The following is a 21,629-nucleotide window of genomic DNA, read 5'->3' as shown; positions in this document are numbered from 1 at the left end:
AACCAAGCAGTATTTGTGTTTTATGATTTATCAGAGGGTTGTTTTTTTGTTTTTTTCCTCTTACTGCACCGAACAATCTACTGAAGCAAATAAGAAAATGTGTGTTCTGGCAAACCTTTACATATGCTATTGCTTCAAGCAAGAATTGTATGGACTGGAGGAAACAGGGAGAATTTTAATCTTTCTCTGACAGCAAACTCCAACATAATCTAGAGTAGATAAAAGGCCTGATAAAATAGATGTATTTATAGCACATACATAGATGAGCTTCTCTAGAGTGTTCTAATCACCATGATGGAATTTTTACCAGCTAGGGTGGAGATTTCTTCAAGATACTGTTTTGTGCTTTTCAGGTGAAGAAACCATGGCAAACAAGGGAGACTTTTCATCTGTCTGATCTCTGGTCCAACTTCAAGTTTGTGCTTTCTGACCTTGGCTGATCCTGTGTATAACAATCCTATCCGTGCTCAAATCTTTTGTTGTACTTCTGTGAATTCTTCATAGTCTGTATTGCCTTGATATTAAGAAGTTGGCTGTGGTACCTTGTTCTGTATGTTGGATTTCCAGTTCCTTGAACTGCTGCCCTATCCAATGAGATAAACAGAAAACTCTGTTCTCTTACCTGAATGTTTTTGCTCAGGATGTGTGTGTTGGGGTTTTTTTATTTATTCTTTTTGATCCCTACCCCAATTTTCACATCAGCCATTAAAATTATTTTGCATGCTTTATAATAAAGAACATTTATTAACTTGCTGTCTCTTCATTTTTGATACTTTTTATTGTAAAGCCTGTATTCAAATATTGCATGTTGCAGAAATTTTACTTCATTTCCAGAATCATGTGTACTTTGTGTAGATCATGAATGATATTCACTGCAGCACTGTCGAATGCTCTGTCCTTTGCTTCTCAGGGAAGTTGGCCACATGTCAATAAATTGAGTGCTTTCAAACAGTATGATCATCACTTCTTGGAGGCCAAGCTTTCATTTTACTGTGAACCTGTCTAGTGAGGCTTCCAGATAAAGTAAAATCATTCTTCTTTGATCTATGTTGGTGTAAAATTGAGCAGAAGAATCAGTTACAGTGGAGGTAAATTCCCATTATTGGTATTGGCATCTGCATCTGTTCGAATGGAGAAAAGCACTTCAATTCACATTTCTTTAATTTGTACTGTGTATTTTCTGCTGAACATATTTTTCCTCTCAAATAGAGTGCTAGACTGCAGGAGTGCACCTCTCAGATTCTAACTGCTTGTTTCTTTTCCACTGATGTGGTTCATACAGTGTTTGGGGAAGCTGTATAGTGAAATAAAGATGAAATCTAGTTTCAAATGATACTGAACTGCTTTTAACCAACTTTTTATTTGGGGCTTAACCAGACAGTCCTCTTTAAAATAGCAGCTGTATAGATGCCCCCAAATAATGGCTGAAGCTTGAAATGCATCTCATAGGAACAAACAAAACAGGAGCTGATTGAATGAGCTATGTGAGCCTGAACTGATGCAGAGTTTGAAAGGAAAAGCTTTCTAGGAATGCTAAACCTTTGCATGGATGTCCTTTTAACCTGGTTGTTGTTTGTGTCAGTGCATTTATCTGGCCATAGTAACTTCCCTGCAAAGGCTCATGTTATTGGTTATGTCTGTGGTTATGGCTGATTGCAGTTCCATAGAGGAAAAGTGTTCCTTGCATATGCGAACAGTGGTCACTTGGTGAGTGTAAAAGACAAGAAATTGCAAGGCTTCTCAAAGGTGATGAAATTTAAGGGAGGCTGGGTGTCTGACTTGTACAGTGCCAAAACATGATCCCTTATGGAGAGGAAAAAAGGAGTTGCAATCAGGTTTCTTCAGTGAGCAGACATGCTTACTTTCTCTTGTTAGTATAATGAAGTTTTGCACAAAGAAAAAAGGCCTAGACACCCATATATCTTACTTGAAGCCTGGCGGTAGATGAATAAATTCACTTTTGTGTGGCAAGTTGATGAACTTAAATACGTCTGTAATTTCTGCCAAAAAAAATGCCCAATCTCTTTTAGAGATCCAAGAAATGGGAAAAAAAAAAGCATATTGTGCATTTCTCATGCATGTCTCAGTGGGTGTCTGGCCTCTATAAAAAATCCAAAAATGTTTATTCAAGGCTGTTTGCCAAAGTTCTGGAAAGTTGCAGAGGCTATACAGCCTTTAGTTTCAGAGTTAGTAGATTAAAAGCCATTTCTAGATGAAAGCTGGTGTGGCAGGCATGCCTTTCTCTCTCTATCCCTTGGCTTTAGCAGTGTGGAGGTGTGCGTTTGTTTTCCCTTGTATTGTGCAGGAGATCTGCAGAACCTGCAGTACCAGCCTGGGGCCCAGCAGAGCCTTGTCTCACTGGCCATACTGATCTGCTGCTCTTTGTGCAGTCATGATGAGAGCAGCTGAAGCTTCTCAGAACAGCAAGGCACATCTCCAGTTTAGAGATAAAGATGTCATGTGGGACAGTGTCAAATGCTTTGCATAAGTATAGGTCAATGGCGTCAGTTGCTCTTCTTTGAGCCACCAAATTCGGCAGGCACAATTTGTTAGCTGTCCCAAATCACCTCTGTGTTTTCCAACAGTCTTAGTATAGTTTCCATTCCATGATCTTGTTGGGAAGTCCCCTGTGAGCTTCAGATGTTGTCAGTGTGAGGCTGTTCCTATCTGTCTACACAGGGCCTCATCTGCTTGGTCTCTCTGGTCAGGTAGTCTGTGTCAGACTACCAGTACAGTGTCACCTGTCCTGCCCTCCCTCAGTCCTGACCCTTAAGCTCTCAGTGTGCTCCTCATCCATTCCCAGGTAGAGTTCCTTGCACTCCAGCTGGTCACTGACATGTAGAGGGTGACTTGACTCCCTTGCTTGTCCTTCCTAAAGAGCTAGTATCCTCCATTCCAACTCTCCAGTCATAGGAACCCTCCCACCATGTTAGTCTGTTTCTAGAAGCCTCTAATAGCTTCTGCAGCAAGAGTATTTTATATATGAAGATGAATACCATGTCTGTCCCTGGAAGGGATACGGTCTTCTGCCTTGTGATTCTGCTCTCTGCCTCTTCTCAGGTCTCTTTGAGCCATCACTGATGTCTCGTGAGCTTAGAAAGACTTTTGAAAGGGATGGGTCATGTGTTTGCTTCATATTAAGGGTCATATTAATACTAGGATGACTGGGGTCAGGGGGAGACAAAGAGAACTGGGAGCAGAGAGGACATGTGTGTTCTTTGCAGTGCTTAAGGAAGCAAGCAATTTATTGAAGCCAAAGGATGGTGCTAGAGCAATTTAGCCTTCATATTTGAAGGACTCTGACCTTTGGGAAATTAATGTCTTGTAATGGAAGATACAGTTCCAAAACAGCTTAGTTTGAAGCTGATTTTTAATAACGTCATGAAGAGATCACATGGTGTGGCTGCTTGCCTTGACTGGGAACTAGATCTGGTAATGTCTGGTGGGGTAAACCTATGGCTGAATGCTGAACCCTGCCCAGTTGCTTGTAATTGTCATCAGGTACTAAATCCTTCTCTGAATATCTGGTAGGGTGAATAACTCATTGCCTTTAATAATTTTTCTGTGCAGCTGTTAATTGTTCCTTCTTCCCACTAATGATTCTTCAGGGTCTTTTTTTTCTCTCAAAAGACTGTGGTTAAAGGTTTTCTGTCCTTGCTGGGAAAGTAGCGAGTAGAGGCTCCCAGAACCTGGGGTCACTAGTTCCAAGAAAAGAGTCTGGCAGAGCTCAGCAGCGCTGATCCATCTTAAATGCCTAGTTTAAAAAGAAAACAGATTCTTTTGAGTTTGTATTTACTGGCTTTGTGGTTTTTATAACTTAGGATAGACAGATTTTATTTCCACACTAACTGTGTTTTTTTCAGGGCTGAAATTAGGAGCCCTGTAATGTTTCATTAAACAGACTGAAAATGTGTCTTAATATTTAGTGACTGAAGGCAGTTTATTTCCTTTAGTTACTGCTTGCCGTGCCTGTTTTCTTTCTTTCATGGCTTTTTTCCATCCTTTTGCTTGAATGTCTGAAGCATTGATGTTGGACGCTTCACTTTGTCGCTGCTCTTTCAGAATAAGGGGTTAGTGGATTTCCAGCTGTACCTTTGCTGTGAAATACTGGTGAATGTTTGTGTGTGTTGTAGTGGGAATTTATGGCACTGCAGGTGAATACCAGAGCAATGCTGCTGCTGCCCTACCAAGATCCTGTCTTATTTTCTAGTCCCTTTCAGGGTGCTTTATTCTGATACAGCACTCTGAAGAAGCTGTAAATGGATGTATGGCTGCAAATGGATGATATAATGCTTTGAAGATGTGGAAAACATCGGATGTTTCTACCAAATATCACATATGAATGGGGTGATGGTGTGAAAATCACTTGTGGTGTTGTAGTGTCTGATGTATGACAGCTCTTATTACTTGGACTATTCCCTGTTTATACAAACAAGGAAGAAATGCACAAATGTGTCTGCCTTCTGTGGGGTTTTATCCTACTTGAAAGGTCTTCCATGACAGCCCAAAGTCTTGGGTTTTTTTCAGCCCACCCAAAGAGCACTTAGAGTTTGAAGTGAGATGTTTTCTCTCCTATACTACATTATCTGTACTTACCAGACTGTAAAGGTGCACTCTATTGCCATTCTTCTTTGGATCTATGATGCTTTACAGACTGAGGAAACTGAGAACTCCCTCTCCCAAATGCCAACTTTTGATTCGTTTTAGACATAAAACTTTCCAGAATACAGATTAGTGGGGGAAAAGCTTGCTAAAAGGTAAGAGGAGTTGGATATAAATTGGTAAAAATAGCTGATTAATTGCCTGCTTCATAATCTGTGTGCAAAAAACCAAACCACAAAAGGTCCTCCTGCTACAGCTGAGACTTGCCATGTTTCAGATGCCCCCAGGTAACATTCACGTGTACTGATGGCTGTAGCTGTGAGCTGGAGCCCCAGGACAGCGAGCACCCCAATACTGGAGTTGCTGCTTGGTTGCTTCCCTGATAGACAATGAGGTGGAATCCATCAGTGATGAAAAATAATAAAAGCAAGAATTGTCACAAATATTTAATTAAAAAAAAATAAGTAGAGTATTCTGCTGATGGAAAAGCTAAGGCAATTGAGCTGAGCTTGCCTGAATGCCAGGAGGGGAAATGGGCTGTCCACAAAGTTGTAGCTGTCCAGTATTGGCTGATTTTCAGTTTGGTGGAAATTCTTAGTGACTGCAGGTTTTTGGTCTGATGCATTAATATTTATAAGTTCACTTTGATGCCAGTGTATTGCTTTTCTGTGAAAATGTTTGGTTTTTAATATTAAAGCAATACATTATTATTATTATTTCCTACATTGCTATCATTATCATTATCGTTACTATTATTATTTCCTACTTCTTTACATGGGAAATTTTCAAGGTGATAGATGAGAAAATTAACTTCACCGCATGTATGACAGAAAGATTGCCTTTTACTTTTGAAATTATAAATTCCATTTGGCACTTTTCTATCTGTCACTCAGACCATACAGCAAAACAATTTGCTTAATTTGATATACAATATGGTATGATATGGTATTTGCTTAATATGATATACAACCTGATAGTATTTTTTTCTCTTTTAATAATCATTCAGCACAATATTCAGGTTCTAGATGCTGTGGGGAATAAGTCCAAACTGTTTACTTTGAGTGTTGAACCTCAATCCCAACCCCAAAAGCTAGATATTCTACATAGTTTGAGGCTGTGGTAAAACATCAATTTCAAGACGTTGATTAATGTGCTTTTAGTAACTTGATATTGAATTCTTCTTTAAATCCATGCATCATTCCAACTCAAACATGAAGTCAACTAGCATCGCAATTATTTTAATTGCTGTTGCGTACAGGGAGGCTTGCATTATGCAGTAGAGTTGTTCACTGGTTTCAGGTAGAGACCTAATAAGTTGGAACAAGCTTTTGGGTTTTATTTGGTATTACAGGCTAATGCAGCAGTTGCTTAAATGCTTCTTGTTTTCCTGTAAGTGTTGCAGTGTGTAGATAATCTTTGAAACTAAATGTATTTTAAAATTAGTGACCTCTGGGAATGTGGTTTAGAACTGACCATTTTTCAAATGTCTATTCAATGAAAGTGGACAGATGTAGTTTTTCTTTCACACAGCTGAGTTGCCTCTTTGGAGGCAGAAGGGAAATACAGCTAGTAATGACCTTTCTTCTCTCCTCAGAAAGAGAGATTTTTCAGGAGGCAGCTAGGCCAGCTGGGAATGGGAGCCCTTTCCCTGGTAGGCAGTAGCTCACTTTCAAATTGCATGGGAAGCTATAAAGTCATGGACAACACCATGAGGGACACAAGAGAAGTGGTCAGTACACCAGGGAAAGTCATCCCATCCTGTCCTGTCCTGTCTATCATGCCCTGCCTGTCCTCTGCTAAAGAAACAGCCCAAAGGAATGTACAGGAGAGTTGTAGGATGTATTTTTCTTACTGGCTTTTTAAAGCATAATAGGAAGAAATGGTAATGCGTCCATGACTCTGTCAGACTCCCAGCACAGTTCATTCAGCAACTGTCTTGTGTCCACTGTGTGTCCTGCACAAGCAACCCCTTGTTGGGGAATTATGGCCCAAAGTCTGGTTCATTCTTTCTGTTTACTCTTTTTTTTTTGAAGGTCCTAGAGTTTCTTGTGCATAGGATCAGCTTTCTTTCCATGCCTGACCCTAAGCCCTTTCCCAGGTGACGTAAGGCAGTTGTGTTGCATGCTTGGTTTCATAAGGGATGATGTCTTGCTGCCCTGAGCCTGCAGCTGTGACCTGCCTGGCTGAAAATCCTGGAGTCAATGGCTTAGGAAATCTTCTGGGCAGAGAATCAGCTAGTAACAAAACTGAGGTGCGTGGTGTCTTGACATCCTGGTTGTTGGATGCTTCTTGTATTTAAAATAGCTTATTTTCCTAATGATGATATTTTGGTAGAGGATTTTTTTCCAAAATTAACTAGTCCTCAAATGCTTCTGTGGTTTCTTGTCCCCTGGGTTTGAGTAGAAAAAGTTCTCATATTTCAGGTAACAAAAAGAACATCCTGCTCCCCTCTGAAAAGGGGAAGACCAGCCTACAAGCCAGCCTTGGTAATTGCTTCCTTCTTCCGGTACCTTTTTAAGCATGTGTGGCACCATACCTAAGAGCAGGCACCCATTCTCTCCCTGCTTGTGTGCTATTCTGGCTGCTTCCCTTCTGCTGGGACAGTGCAGTTGGTTTCAGTAAGTCCCAGAAAATTTTCAGAGTTCATTCTGGGGAGGCATTACAGAAACCATTTGGTCTGATTCTCTCTCAAATGGGTTTGGCATCCAGCTTGGGAATATTTATCTTCCTCAAAACAGAATAAAGCTTATTTAGTGTGTATGTAGGCATGACAAGAAATGCAGCTTTTGCCATCAGCCACTGTCCTTCTAGGAGCTCTGGTACAGTTTTGACTGAAGCCTGGTGTATTTCCATGGTAGTTCTGAGTTGTTCTGTTTACTCCAGGGCAGACACAGCAAAAATGTTTGATTATTTTAAGTTTTAGCTTACAATTCTTGGAATGCTTCTGAGTTGTCTGCTACCCTAATTTGCAAAATAGCATTCCCCACCTAATTTTTTCTGATTTTTCTTGCTTAGGTCTGTGAAAATCATGGTTTCAACAATTTGGCTATTTAACTCTTTCTCTACAAGACTCATATTTTCTTCTCACCACAGAATTGGAACTCATTTGGCCAGCCTCAGGTGGTGATCTACAGTAGTGCTTCCCACACCATAATGGCAGTATGTTAATTACCCAGCACTTACAGCTACTGTTAGCTTCAAGAGGGCTTTGAAATTCTTTGCAAGAGGTGCTTGGTTTCATTTTCTCTTTTATTTCCCTGCTGAGCTCTCACAACAGGCTCTCTCCTGTGTCTGTGCATTGAATGCTGCTTCTAGGCCAGAGAGACTCCAGACTGGTAAAGTGGAAGAGGGGGCAGTTTTGTGTCATAGATGCTGATTGATCGCCTGTCCCTTTGGGCGCCTTTGTAGTGGCCTCCCAGAAGAAAGACCTACTGTATTGGGTGGAAAACTGGAGGAGCCATTGTGTATTCAGCAGTGAGCAGCGTTTGTGACTGTGGACAGCAACACAGATGCTCTTAGATAGAAAAGCATTGAGGGCAGAGTTAGGCAGTCCTGTTATATGACCTCCCCAAAAAAAGGGTCTTTGATTTTCACATACAGGGCTAGTGGGAACAAGAAAGAGAGATTCCTGTCTTGTGCTTGCCGAGGCTTTTCATTTTAAAGTTAAATTTGCTATGTTTTCAAAGTGAGGAGAGGATTCTAACTTACTTAAATAGCCTGCATGTACTGGGAGGAGGGCATGGAGCAGGAATGGCTGGGCTTTGTGCCAGGGTTTCAGTTCTGCTCTCAAGACTAGTGCAGAAATGGTTTGTTTTGCTTGATAACTTGTCAAAGGCAGCGGCTGAGCATTGTCTGACTGCATGTACCTGAATCTCAATTCTCATACCAGCAGAATACACAACTGTCTCTGTAGAGCTGTCTAAGCTGTCTCTATCAATTGCACTTCTCAACATTTTGGTGTGTAATTCATAGGTCTCTCTAGTCTCTCATGCCTGGCAATTCAGGATCACTGGACAGGTTCTCCTTATAGCCAGAGGCTTGGGCCATTCTCATAAACCCCAAGTATTTGAACTGTGCTCTTGAAGGAGTTAGACTGACTGCAAGTCTTTGAACTGAAGTCCAGGGTAGCATTCTGTGTACCAAGATGATGGGGGTAGAATAAGGCTGTAAATAAGAGGATAAATTGCTGCAAGGTGCTTTGTTCATTCTTCCTGGCATTTAAGTGTGTATCCTTAGTTCAAAATATGAGATCTGTCAAGCATGCAGAATGTGCTGTGATGTGATTTGCACACTCTGAGGGCAGTTGAGAAATGAAAAGCAAACTATATCTAATTAAAATTGAGATGCTCCCTCCCTAATATCAGCCACTTCCTACCTGTGCTCTCCTGACAGCCCTAGCAGTCCCAGCACTGCAGCTGCTTATTATTCATCTTGGGTTACTTCTGTGGCCATCATTCAGAATCTGCCAAAGTGCTTCCTAGACAGGGAATGAAACTGAACAAGTGCTTTCCTGAATTTGAATCAGGTTATTAGTGCAGATTTTTACTATTTGCATTCTACTACAAAACAGTGATTTTTCCATTAGTTTTTGGTTTTACATTTTCCCCACGTTTCCAACACTAACCTTTTTTTTTTCTTCCTTTTTTTCAGAAAAAGAGGCGTAGAAGTAGTACAGGTGAGTAAAAGCTCTATTTTCTTGTGAAGAAGGCTTACGGATTTTAAATGCTGCCATTTGGGTGTCAATATGACCTGGGCTTAATGATTTTTCTTTCCATTCAGTTCTTTATAGCAGATATTGCATTTGGGAAGACAGAATTCCCCTTTTATGAAGCATGTGTTGACCCCACATGCAGTCCAGCTTAATAGGTGCCCTAGTGAAATGCAGTTAGGCTTTTCTTGTGTCTGTCGATTAATAATATCTGGTAGTTGATTAGGTGATGTTACTCCTTTAATTACATTCACGGGCAGTCAAGCTTAACAGAAGCAGGATCTGCTCTTTGAAAAAAAGCTATGGCAGAAGGAATGTTCTTGTAACCCAGTGAGCAGTGAAATGATACTGAAGTGCCTTCAAGTTGTGGCCCATCTACAGATAACTTCAGGTGTTGGCTACATTTGTTCTTTTCCAGGTCTGAATGGTCGTATTTCACACAAGATGTTACTTAAAGGATGGTGTCAGCTTGTGAAATGAATTAATGTTACATGTCAACTGTAACATAGAACACTATAAGCCCTAAAAGATGAAAGGGAAGCATGCTCTTTCTTTCTGGTTTATTTTGTATGCTTAGAAGAGCTGTATGCCATAGGTTTCAGTCCTGCTCATACTTATGTGGTGCTCATTTTGAACTCTGAAGTGGTGAGTTCCTCACTTAGTAAAACAGAGATGAAACTGCCTCAATAGAGGCAACAGAAGAGAGAGGAGGAAATTGGTGTGTCAGCCATGGGTAGTTAAGGTTGCTCTTAAATCCATGTTAAAAGATGCTTCTCAACACCAGCAGGGAGCAGGAGGAAAGTACTTAACAAAAAACAAATTGAAAAATCAGGCCATTATATTTTAAAGAATCCATTGTCAGAAAAGAGTTAAAAAATGCTCATTGCTAGTTAAAATGGAGAGTATGTCTTTCAGTTATGAGTAGTTGTCTGAGAACAGCATTGTGTTAGAAGGACAAAGGGCTGTATTTTTTTAATGGCTGTATTTAACCTTTCACCACTACAACATTATCTTCCTTACCTGTACGTCCTATTTCACAGAGCTAAGGGGCAGGTTATTTCATTAGTTTTGATAATGGGATTACCAGATGGATAAACACAGTCCAGCATTTGCAAAGCACAGCTTGATCAGGAGCGCAGGGAGAAAGCTTGCCCATATTTGTGTCACTGTCTAGGGGACATTATTATTTTATTAATACTAATATTATCATTAATATTATTATAGTCCAATGCCTGCATTTGTTATATGTTTGTTATATGTGCCTGCACTGTACATTTAAGCAGCAAAGGGCTCATATGAGATGAATTCAGTGATATATCCATTAGTTGAGTGGAGGGCATTTTACCTCATGGATTAAAGTTGCTGTCCTTCCACAGGTTGTCTCTTAGTCTGATGTTTGTGTAGCTAAATGGCTAGTCATCAGATAGGCACACAATTATTGGGAAGTATTTATTTATTGTAAGAGCATTTTGGGAAACATTTGGACAGAAGTATACAGGACTTCGTCCCCATGAAAACACTTTATAGTCTCATAATTTATGGTCTCAAATTTGACAGCATGGTTGAGATGCCAGACTAATCTGTACCAGGAATTTGTGCCCCAAAGGCGTACCTCAATCACTGGTGCCTGCTGTTCTGCAGGAACAGGATGGATGGAAGTGTGTGATCCCCCTTTGCCTATCACTTACGTGTTGTTTCGTATATCCTGCTGCATGTGCTTCAGGCAGTAGAGAATGTATCAGAAATTAGATCTTTCTTCATCCCTTATTGCTAGAATCCTTTGCTTGAGACACTTTGCATGATCTTTCCCCTTAGCCCTGCTTCTAGATGAAGGCTTGCCTTGGTGCCCATCTGGTGCACAAGGTTTCTTTGACAGAGGGAATATTGTCTTCCTGTGCCAAGTGGCATCAGTATTTCATTGATTTGCTTCCCCTTCTCCCTTAAAGAACCTGTCCTGTTAGAGAGAAACAAGCTCCTACATCTGACAGTAAGCAAGTAAATCAAAACCCAAGATACACAGGATGTTTACCTAATTCCTTCTTTGCATAAATTTAGAATTTTTCTGAATGTAGACTTGCTGTCCAGTAATAAGTAGTGAATTGAAAGGTAAGGTTTAGTTACTGGCTTCTAGATAGCAAAGCACAAGGGACTGGTATGTGCTGATTTCTGTGAGCATACATCAGATGATTCTTTTCCAAAGATGTTTCACAGGAGCAGGAAAGGATTTTTACTACTAAAGGGAAGACTTGGAAGTCATCAAATAAGCACCTGTGTGACTTCTGTTTCCTTCCTGCAGGGAGGGTTTAGGATAGTCCTCTCTTTTTTGTCTAGACAGATTATTATTTTTTTCTTTCTTTCTTTCTTAGAGCTAATTGTGCTGCAACGGATTCAGTGAGCTGCTGCTAGACAGCAATTAATATTTCATGACTTGTGTTCAGGTTTTATGTTTTGTCTTCTCTCAGACTTCCACTTTCAGCAGAGAGAGTGGTTCCAGCTTTCTGTTTTTATTGAGTGGGGAAACATGCACATCCTCCAAAGAGAAATAAAGCAAGAACAGGACTGGCAGTGGGATGCTAAGCAGGCATTCTCCTTTATCTAGCAGTAAGACATTTATTAAAGCATCACATTGAAGATAAACAGAAAACTTCTTAACTTGTGTGGTGATAAATAATTGGGTTTTTTAGACATACTGATTAATTTCTAACATAAAAAGAATTCCCTGTGAACTCAAGGTACAAGAGCTAAAATGTGCAACATTGTATAGTACAACCAAGTAACATCCATCAAGCTAGCTGGCTTAGAAAATGGTACAGTAGATTAATTAAATAAAAAGCTTTCAAGGTAATGAACTTTCCAAAGATAGTACGAGTCTGAGCCTGCACCCAAACATTTGGGAGCATGAATAGGATTAGCTCATTTCTGTTTTTCCCAGTGGGCATGGCAGAACTCTGAGTAGCAACATCCTTAAAATATGGCAATATTTTGGATCTAGATTTGCTTTCTACAGCTTAAATCCAAGTTGGTGGGGCAGCTGCAAACCAGTGTTACATTACAAGGAAAAAACCAAAAAAGCAATTTACTAGCTTTTCAAAATGAGCTATAACAGAATACTGTGCTACATCTCTCACCTTATTATGGGGTATCTGCTTGGTTTTTAGCAGGGTTCACTCGAGTATCAGGATGCTTTTTGAATTAGGGTGCCAACTTATTTGTACCCCATAAGGTAAGGAAGCACTCTTGTTCCAGTTTTGCAGAAGGAAAGACTGAAGGATGTGTCCCATTTCTCCCAGGGAACCTGTTGCAGTACCAGCCCCAGTGCTGCTGGGGTCTGTGCTGCAAACCTACACTGCAGGAACTTCAGCTGCAGCTGTCTGGAAGGGGTGTGGGGCCACTAGCTTGTGCTGTTGTGTGGGCACCAAGGCAAGAACAATTAAAGGTGGTCAGCAGGGCTGGGGTTGCTGGCTCTCTTCCAGTGAAAGGCAGCACCAATTCAGCTGCATTTAATCTTCAGGATGCATTTAAAGTACTCTGAATGCAGTGCTCTTGTGGTTCCTGTGGCAGTTCCATACCTTCTCCTTTCTTACTGGCTCTTCCCACCTTTCACAGCTGCTTGCTCAGCTGGTGTGGCTTGAGCTGGTGGCCAGAGAAGGGTAGAGATGCCCTGAGCAGGGGACAGACATGACTGAAGCCCATCTGCCATGACCTGCAGGCAGTTGCTAGGCAGGCAGCAGGTGGCAAGGCTGAGGCAGAGCAGCTCTCGTGCTGCAACTGAAGCATTTCTTAATAAATTCTTTCATCACTGTTTCAAGGGGAAGACTACCTACAAAGCTATGCAGTGAATGGCTGATGAGGTGCTTATTATTGAAAAAAGCTATTTTCTGTAATAGAATATAGCAAATAAGGGTTTTATGTAGTGTCTAAAAAGTAAAGCTGTTTCTGATCTTGTTCAATTTCTAGCCCTCCATTGCTCAAATTAGTGGAGGGCATAATTTAGGATTGAAAATTGTCAGTTCTTTAACTAGTGAAGTAGCCAGTTTCTCATGACTGTACACTGGCAATTGAGAGAAAGAACATCTACCTTGTTTTTCAGGAAAAATCTGTTGGCTTAGTTTGAAGAACGTAAGAGTGAAAACATGTGCACTGAAGTGGAAATCATCACAAGTACCTCTGAAATAGACATGCATTTATTTTTGTTTCACAAGCTATGCAAAACCAGAATAATTAGCTGCAGCCCTTTGGCTTATGACAAATTGCCAGTTCAGTTTTTGTGTGACAAAGTTTGGAGCCTTTGTATTTCTTGTGACTTCAAAGCTGTTTCAAACACTTCCACACCCAAACTTTCCTAGAGCTCTCGCTCGCATTTAATTCTAAAAGAGTGAATATTTCCTATTTTTGGTGGGTGTTTTTGGATCAAATGAACACTAATGCTCTTTTATCTTAGAAAGATATCCTAGTTGGTTGGCTATAAAAGTGGGATTAATCGTATTTCAAACTGCATGCTTTTTAATAGCAGTGGGATATGAAGGATAACATGTTTTCTGATGTGGAACAGCTGATTGTAGTAGTTACAATGGTCTCGATTGCTGTCGTATTTTTCCTTTTCCCCCAGCTCTCTGGGAATAGAGATATTTGAAGTTTTTTACTTTGGAAAAGAAGTCTGTCCTTTGAGACATGGGTTTTCTTAAAGCCTGCAGAGGAGAATTCAGGGTGCTCTCTGCACTATTAATATAATTATTCAATCAAAGTGAAATACTAATGACAATGGTTTCTACTATTTGTTGCCAGGGAACTGTTATTTTCTAGAAATGAGGAGAGGTTTATTTTCACATGAAGTATTAATGGAATAAGCTTGAAACAGCAGTGTTGTAACCAAGAAAAGGAGCTTGTAAAATATGTATTTGATAGCATATACAGAAAGATGTGACTGGAAAGCTTCCAAAGCAAGCAAGGTTGTTGAGATGTTAGAGAGCTGGCTCCCTAGTACTGGGAGAAGAAAGTTTATTTTTACATGCATGCCAGGCCTTCAGCAAAGTGCATGTTTTCCTGAGAATGGCAGCCTGGTTTGCCTTCAGTGCATTTTTGGAAATGATGCTATAGAGGCCTTCCAGCTCTTCCCAGTCTAGATTGTGTTAGGTACTTTGTATGTGTTTGAAGGTGGGGGGACACTGCTTAAAATACTGGAAAGATCCTGATACTTCTTAGTGTCAGTGCTACTAAGGGTGTGCTAAGCACACAAAGTAGGGTCTTCCAAAAATTGCATTAATCTCAGTTTCAAATCCAGAAACCAGAGGAGTGTGGAAGAACAAATCCCAGGCAGAATCCTTCTCCGGCCCTTCTCAGTAGGGGGAGAGCCTTCTGTGTGAGACCCTTGTGGTAGCTGAGAAGCAGCATTGCCCAGCAGGAATGAAGCACAGGTTCCAGTGCAGGGAGATATGACTTTGGCACGATGTTTTATATTGCATCAGCACACTGGTCACTTAGGTACAGCATGGGCCTTTCTGGTCCACTGGGGAAGAAGAATAAATACACATCTCTTTGGGCAGGGAAGGAAGACAAAAGTGTGGAACATTTTCACCATGTGGATTAAGCAGATTAAATGAATAACAAACATTTATTAAAAATTAGTCAGAGTAAGCTGAACAAATCAAATTGCATATAGATTTATTTTCACTTTGAGTGAGTGAACAAATGAACCATGAAGAAATTTTTGCATCTGAAAGAGTCTTTTACTGACTAGTTTGACTGCTTTCTTCTGTTCGTGAATCCCAGTAGCCTCAGAGAGGTGGGGGTTCTGCAGTCAGTTGCAAACAGCTCCTGTGAGTGAAAACATTGCTAAGATTTAGAAATCTGTAACTAATGTATAATGTATAATGAAAGGCTGTCAGGTTGAAGCTTGTACTGTTTTGACCTGTGAAGCCAGCTCTGCCCAACCCCTTTGTCTTCTCCCCACTCCTTGGTATATGCAGTGATTCCTAACAGTGCTAAAGGCTGGATGTTGGGAAGTCCTGAGTGAAAATGCAGTCCCTGTGGGACCTCTGCCAAAGATTTTGGTGGCTGTAATGGGACTGAAATTGCAGTGAGGAGTTTCCTTGCTTTATCATTTACTGCAGGCACTTTAGGCAAGTCCATTACAAATTCTGCCTCTGTTTGTTAATGAAGGTAATATTCCACATAGTGGAATGCCATTTAAGTTACTTTCAGATATCTTAAGTGGATAGATTTAGACAAATGAATGTGTGAGGGAAAACAGGGCTGTTAATTTCTGCAGATTGATGTATAAAATTCTTTCTGTCGTTAGCAAATGACTTCACAGATACTTCTGTGAACTGCAAAGCTTCATAAATCCCTCATTAAGAAACTGTATGGAAAAGAATGAGACCCTCAAAGAAATGCTGTGTTGTAAAACTCTTTATTTGCCTCTTTTTGGAGCCTACAGTTCCATTCTTTGCACAAAAAAGGCAATTAGACAGTGCTTTTTTGAATCATGATTATTGTAGTGGTGCCTATTGGCCAACAAAGGCTTGGCTTTGAGTCTGCATTAAACAATAGAATTATTTGTCTTACTGGATGCAGGTGTTGTGATATGGTATCAGAACGGGCACATGGAGTGTTATTCAGAGGCATGTGACTCAGGAAATGCCTTATTTTAAAACCAACCTGTCTCATTTGTAGTTTTGCTGAAACTGCAGTCAGTGTTGAAGTACAAGTATGCATGTAGCTCTTTTGACCTTTTCTTGGAGTAGGAAGGATGGGGAGTTGATACAATATATAACAAGGGTGACTGTATCTCTGACCCTGTCCTTTCACAGATGAATGCCCCATCCTTTGTATATTTTGGGGGTGAAGTCATGCAGTTCTCTGCTCTGTCAGAGTTGCAAGCTCATTCCTGTCAGAGAAGTTGTAACCTTGTCTTCAGTCCTGGGGTTTAGTTCTACAGAGATGTTTTTTAGGAGCAACGACTCATGTATCCACTGTAGCTCAGACTTGGTTGCTTCCAACAGAAGCTTTACAGAGAGAATATCAGAACAGTGGAGGAGGATATTTGTATGCCTGTCTTCCTCAGTGAGGATGCTGGTAGGGCTGAACTGCAGAGAATCAGTGGAGCTTGGAGGAAGTCATTTCAGTGTATGTTGACTCTTCTTTCTCCAGCTTCTGCAAGACTTACTCCTTTGATCTGCAGCCTGAGATAATTGTATCTGAAAATATTGCATGCTTGTTTGCTCTTCTGGCACTTCACAATTAAAGGAGATAAACGTATTCATGTTGCAGGAGTGAATGGTTTCCATAAAACCTGGTGCTTAAAGATGTTAAGCGCTAAAGTTTCTTAGGTTTTCCTGAATTTGGTCTCTATCCTTAAGCTAGAGAAACTCCTGTGTGTGCTTAAGCTGCCTCTATATAAAACAGAGTACAGTCAAATACATCAAAAACTGGAAATGTTTTCCTGAATCTCATTGCCTTCATGGAAATATAGCAGAAGACAGAAGAGTGGCTTCAACTTAATTAGAACAGCTGAACTTCTGCTCCCATCCCATCCCATCCCATCCCATCCCATCCCATCCCATCCCATCCCATCCCATCCCATCCCATCCCATCCCATCCCATCCCATCCCATCCCATCCCATCCCATCCCATCCCATCCCATCCCTTTTTCTCTCCAAGGGGCAGTCTGTTTTAAGTGTAATGTCTTTTGCTACAAAAAGTATTTTTCACTTTAACTCTGTGTTTCTGATGAAAGCGATACACTTACTTTTTCTTTTAATTTCTTTTCGCAAAAGTGTAGACCTGTTTGCTATATGTCTAAACAGATGAGATAGAAAGGGTTTTTGCCTATGTTGTAGGAATTTTCTCTGCCTTTGGTTGTTATTTTGCAATGTCTCTGTGGTGGTTTGAAAATAGCTTGGTTTCTGGTGAAGAGGAAAAAGGGTCAGCTACAGAAGCGGCTCTAGTATTGACTTTTTGATGAAAAACACTTCTGGACTTTTTGACAGTTTATTTTTAATCAGTATCAATTTTTTGATAAAATTGGCTGCTAATGGTAATTTTGCACTGGTACCAAAAGCAGTGCAATTAATAATGTAGGGTGGAAAGTGTTGAATATAGGATTTCACTTTGAGGAAGACAGGTGAAATTTAGATGATTATAAGCGTAGTTTCTCCAAAGTGAGGTAGAAGTGGTTTATCTCAGGTGTGTGTTTCTTTAGCATAAGGTCACAGAGCTGTAGTATGTTAATTTTTGAATTTATTTTTATTTTTTTTCAACCCTCTTCTCTCATATGACTCGTCACAAAGGAGTCTGCTGCTGCAGGTTTCTAGATGAGATTAGTGTGGTTCTCTACTGTCTATGGCAGGAGCAAGGGTAGGTAACCACACTTAATAAATGGATTGAAATAGTCACTGGATGCCTAAGGACATTGATCTGCCCTAAGCTGTCCCTTAGCACATTATGGAAGTAGACCTTCCTTTTGGAAAGCTCTTTTCAAAGAGTAGGTTGAGGGCAAGGATTAACTTTATTCCCATAGACTGGGGGGAGCCTGGAGAGAAGCTTTCTCCAGCAGGTTCCTGTGAGTCCCTTCGTTGCTCAGTCTTTCCAGGGAAGAAACTGAAAGATAGTGTGCTACTGACATAGTAATGAATCTGTATAAATCCCAAAGCCAGAGGAACCACAAAAGCCATCCAGCTTTGTGCAGTTCTGTGAGGCAGCTTTGTTCATGGGAGTCACAGTTTGTGCTCTGCTGCTTCTCCTTCACCTCACCTGCCCACAGAGCAGGGTGATTTTGTTCCCAGGAGGCTCCTTATCCAGGTGTGCTTTCTGTGACTCAGCTGTGCATTAAAAACATAGCAAACCCAAGCCTGACTTCAGTGTGCAGATTCATCACTGAAATGGTGATGCCATAGGACATTTTACTTTAATGGTTCTTTTCTTATGTTAAGCTTATTTTTGTCAAAAGGTATCAAAAGAATTACTTATTGCCCATGTTATAGGTGAATAAAAGCCTGTCAAGAGAACTTGTCCACTATGCTTTTGGTTGAAGTTTGCTTGTCAGCTTGTAGGATCCTAAGGCAATTCTGTCAGCTAAGCAGTTGGTAAAGAATCTCACATTTCAGTCATAATTTAAAGAAAAAAATCAAACTGAGGGTGGTATGAGAGCTGTTTTGAATACTGGCACAACAGAGCTTACGGGTGGGAGAGCAGAACCTACACCTATATACAAAACCATAAAATGCTTCTGTCATTGCTGAGCTATGACTTATGTTACACTGGTTTTGGTCACTGTTTTAGGATCCATGATTGTTCAGTGTCTTACTAGAATTCACTGATCAGTTTTTCGACCTGAGCTTCCTTCAGTAAATTATAGTTGCCTCATTTAATTTCCCAGTTGCTTCCTTGAGTAAGTTTGTGTGTATAGAGTTGTATATACATTTTTATACATGTATAAAGTTGTTGTACATGTTAACTTACACATAGTGTCCTTGTTTGGGTGTGTGTTTTAACGTAAGCATTCAGTAGTTAGTGAGGGCACTTTTACAAGAAGAGTATTCCTCCTCCTGGTACCTTGCCAAAGTGCAAAGAAGTTATTTACAGTGTTTTGACAGAATCATCCCAGGACAGGATGGAAAAGATGCCATTGGGACTGAGCTAATACTGTAAAAGACTGAAATGCAAGGAAAACAGCTATAGAGGAATCTTTGGCTGACTTTGCAATCTGAGAAGCTTTTTAGCTTTGTTTTTGTGATAAATTGTTGGTTGGAGCTCAGAGCTTCCTTTACTCAAAGGTCCAAGTGCATCTGAAATTGTTTTCTTGTACAAGAAGCTTCGTTGCACAACTGCAGTGTGCAACTCAGTGACATAGCCAGTGTTAAATTGTTCATCACCTTACTGGTGGCAAGGTTAGAGAACAGGCTAACTGCTTTTTGTAGAGGATTTATGTTGGTTGCAGAGAGGTAATTTTCACTCTAGGCTGGCTTGGAAAAGTTTCTTTCCTGTGACCTAGATAAGCTTATTTTGTAATGCCTTTTCCTTTAGGATAACAACCTTTAAGTGGCTGAAAAGAGAATGGCAACTCTGAAGAGGGAAACAGATTTTTTTCTTTTTAAGTACAAAGCAGATTGAAACTGAGTCAAAGCAGATTATATGTTAATGAGCCTGTTGTGAGGACTTGCCTACCATGCAAGACTTAGCTGGTTATCAGTGAACCAGGTGACTAAAAAGGAGGTAGCTAGAGATAGCACTTGTTCCTTGCTGTTGACAGATCCTTCTACTGGTCCCTGCTCCTGATAGTTTTTCCACTTCTGAGCCAAAAAGGGCAGGTTAGAGTTGATGGTCCTCCACTGGCCGGAAAACCTATTTCCTACCAGTAAAGGACCATGTCTTCACACTGATTTCAGTTCCTGTTGGATGAGAAAACTACAACCTGGTGGTTGATCTTGTCCAACAGATGTGTTGAATGCTCAAGTTCTCTGCTTTCTTTTGATAAATGCTGTGATTGCTTTTCTTTGAAATATCTGCCTGCTGGGTCTCTTCTTAGCTTCTTCAGCCTGCTTGTTGTAAATCAGTGCATTTCTGCTTCTTCTGTGCTTCCAAAAAAATCTGAGTCTTTTTGAGTGAGCCTGCAGAAGTGGGTGCACACAGAAGCTCTGTTGGCTCTGTGAGCACTGTGTGCCACATAGGTGTGATTATGCTGTGCCTGAGCAGGCACAGCACTCTCAGGGACCAGAACAGTGCTACTGCTTGTGCTGTAGCATGTTCAGTTTATATAGTATGGTCCAGGCCTTGCAGTGCCTTTTAAAAGTCTGTTGTTATAATGTCTTTGTACTAGTTTAGTGCAGTCAGCCCTTTGTACAGCAGCTCAGTGGATTATATTTAATTCTGTATTACTATACAGTAGGTTTGACTTCAGAAGTAAAGAGGCTAGTGAGGTACTTTGATGATCAGTGGGTAGTTGTAGTGGAAGCTTAGAAGGCAAATGGAATTGCATTTTCCCAGCTGTCTCTTCAACTTCTCCCTTGTCAAGGTCCTTTCTTCTGAAGTGGCGAAGTACTGACTTAGACACAAGGAAGATTTAAATGATGCTTTTGAAGCAAGTCTGTTCTCACCACATTCCTGGCTTTGCTTGTTATGTCTGTGCATTGCCAACCAGCGTATACCCTTGTGTGCAAGGAGGACCTCCCCAGGCAGGAATGGAAGAGGAAGTGCCTTACCCAACTCTAGTCCCAGTGAAACACCAGCTAGAAGCACTAGTGTTGCAGGTGAAGAGCATCTTGCTCAGTTTGGAGGGACTGAGTTCAAACCATGGGCAGCCCACTGTCCTTGAACCACATGGGACTTGAAAGTTGTTCTTACGTGGTTGCTAAACCATGGCCACATCCCAGGAACTGTGGCAGTCCTGAGTTAGTGAAGGTTATTGTCAGGTGTCCTGTATTTTTTAGCAGTTAGTAAAGGGGTCTCTTGGTGTTTTTATAGCTCATAGCTCTTTGACACTTTTTATGTGTTCTTTTCAGATCAGTGAATCTGACTGCTTTTGCCTTTTCCATAAATCTGAATATACCCAGTTCTGGATTTTTTTTTTTTAATAGCTACTGTCCAAGACCTTCTGGAGTGGGTACAGCCTAACTCTGCTTACAGCAAGAGTGATTTTGAAGTAATGTTATGCTTTTTGTTTAAGGAATCAGAATGCAAATACAGCATAATCATGCATGAAAAATAATCTGTCCATGGAAATGCTGTCTTGATGCTCTACTTTGTTACTGCCCAGATATGTCAGTCTGTAGCCAAGTTTTTGTGCAGTAATACCATCAAGTTAATGTTTAAAAGAAGAGCTGACAGAGTTTACTTCATCTTCAATAGAGAGTAGTACTAAGCATAGTTGTTGATGACTGGGAATCTTAATTCCTTACAAATTTTCTTAGGATTGATGTGTTGCAACTTTATTTATTGAATCTCTCAGGATTGTTTATGATTTTGTCTCAAGAGCTTGGTGTGTTTTCAGAGGATCACTTAGCAACAGTCAATGGCACAGTGACATGCTCATGCTAGTACTATGAAGCATAAAACAATGAGGAAACACCCAGAAACTCCAAGTAAATAGAAATTTAAAGCAAAGCAAAGCTGAACAGTTCCACATTGATGTGGAGGGGTTTGTAAAATTCTTTACTTAGATGTTTGTAATCTTGATCTAATGATGCTCTCTGCTTGTGTAGATGTTCATAGTCATGGGACATCTCCAGCTGTTATAATGGAGCATCTCCTGAGTATTTAAAATAGAAGGAACTATTTGACATTAAAAAACATCTCATTCTTTAATCTGTTAAGTCTTCTTAAT

General features: G+C 40.5%; 1 protein-coding gene across 1 annotated transcript in view; it reads left to right on the top strand.

Moving 5' to 3' along the window:
- The window catches only part of ITPK1 (inositol-tetrakisphosphate 1-kinase), a 143,716-nt gene that overhangs the window by 22,053 nt on the left and 100,034 nt on the right, over positions 1-21,629 (top strand). Inside the window, exon 3 of the mRNA XM_062495497.1 lies at positions 9,253-9,277. Coding sequence (XP_062351481.1) covers positions 9,253-9,277 — 25 coding nt within the window. The remainder of the gene's footprint in view (positions 1-9,252; positions 9,278-21,629) is intronic.

The sequence above is a fragment of the Cinclus cinclus genome, chromosome 6 (assembly GCF_963662255.1).
Source record: "Cinclus cinclus chromosome 6, bCinCin1.1, whole genome shotgun sequence".
Classification (NCBI taxonomy): Eukaryota; Metazoa; Chordata; class Aves; order Passeriformes; family Cinclidae; genus Cinclus; species Cinclus cinclus.
This window is presented reverse-complemented; position numbering and strand designations above follow the sequence as displayed.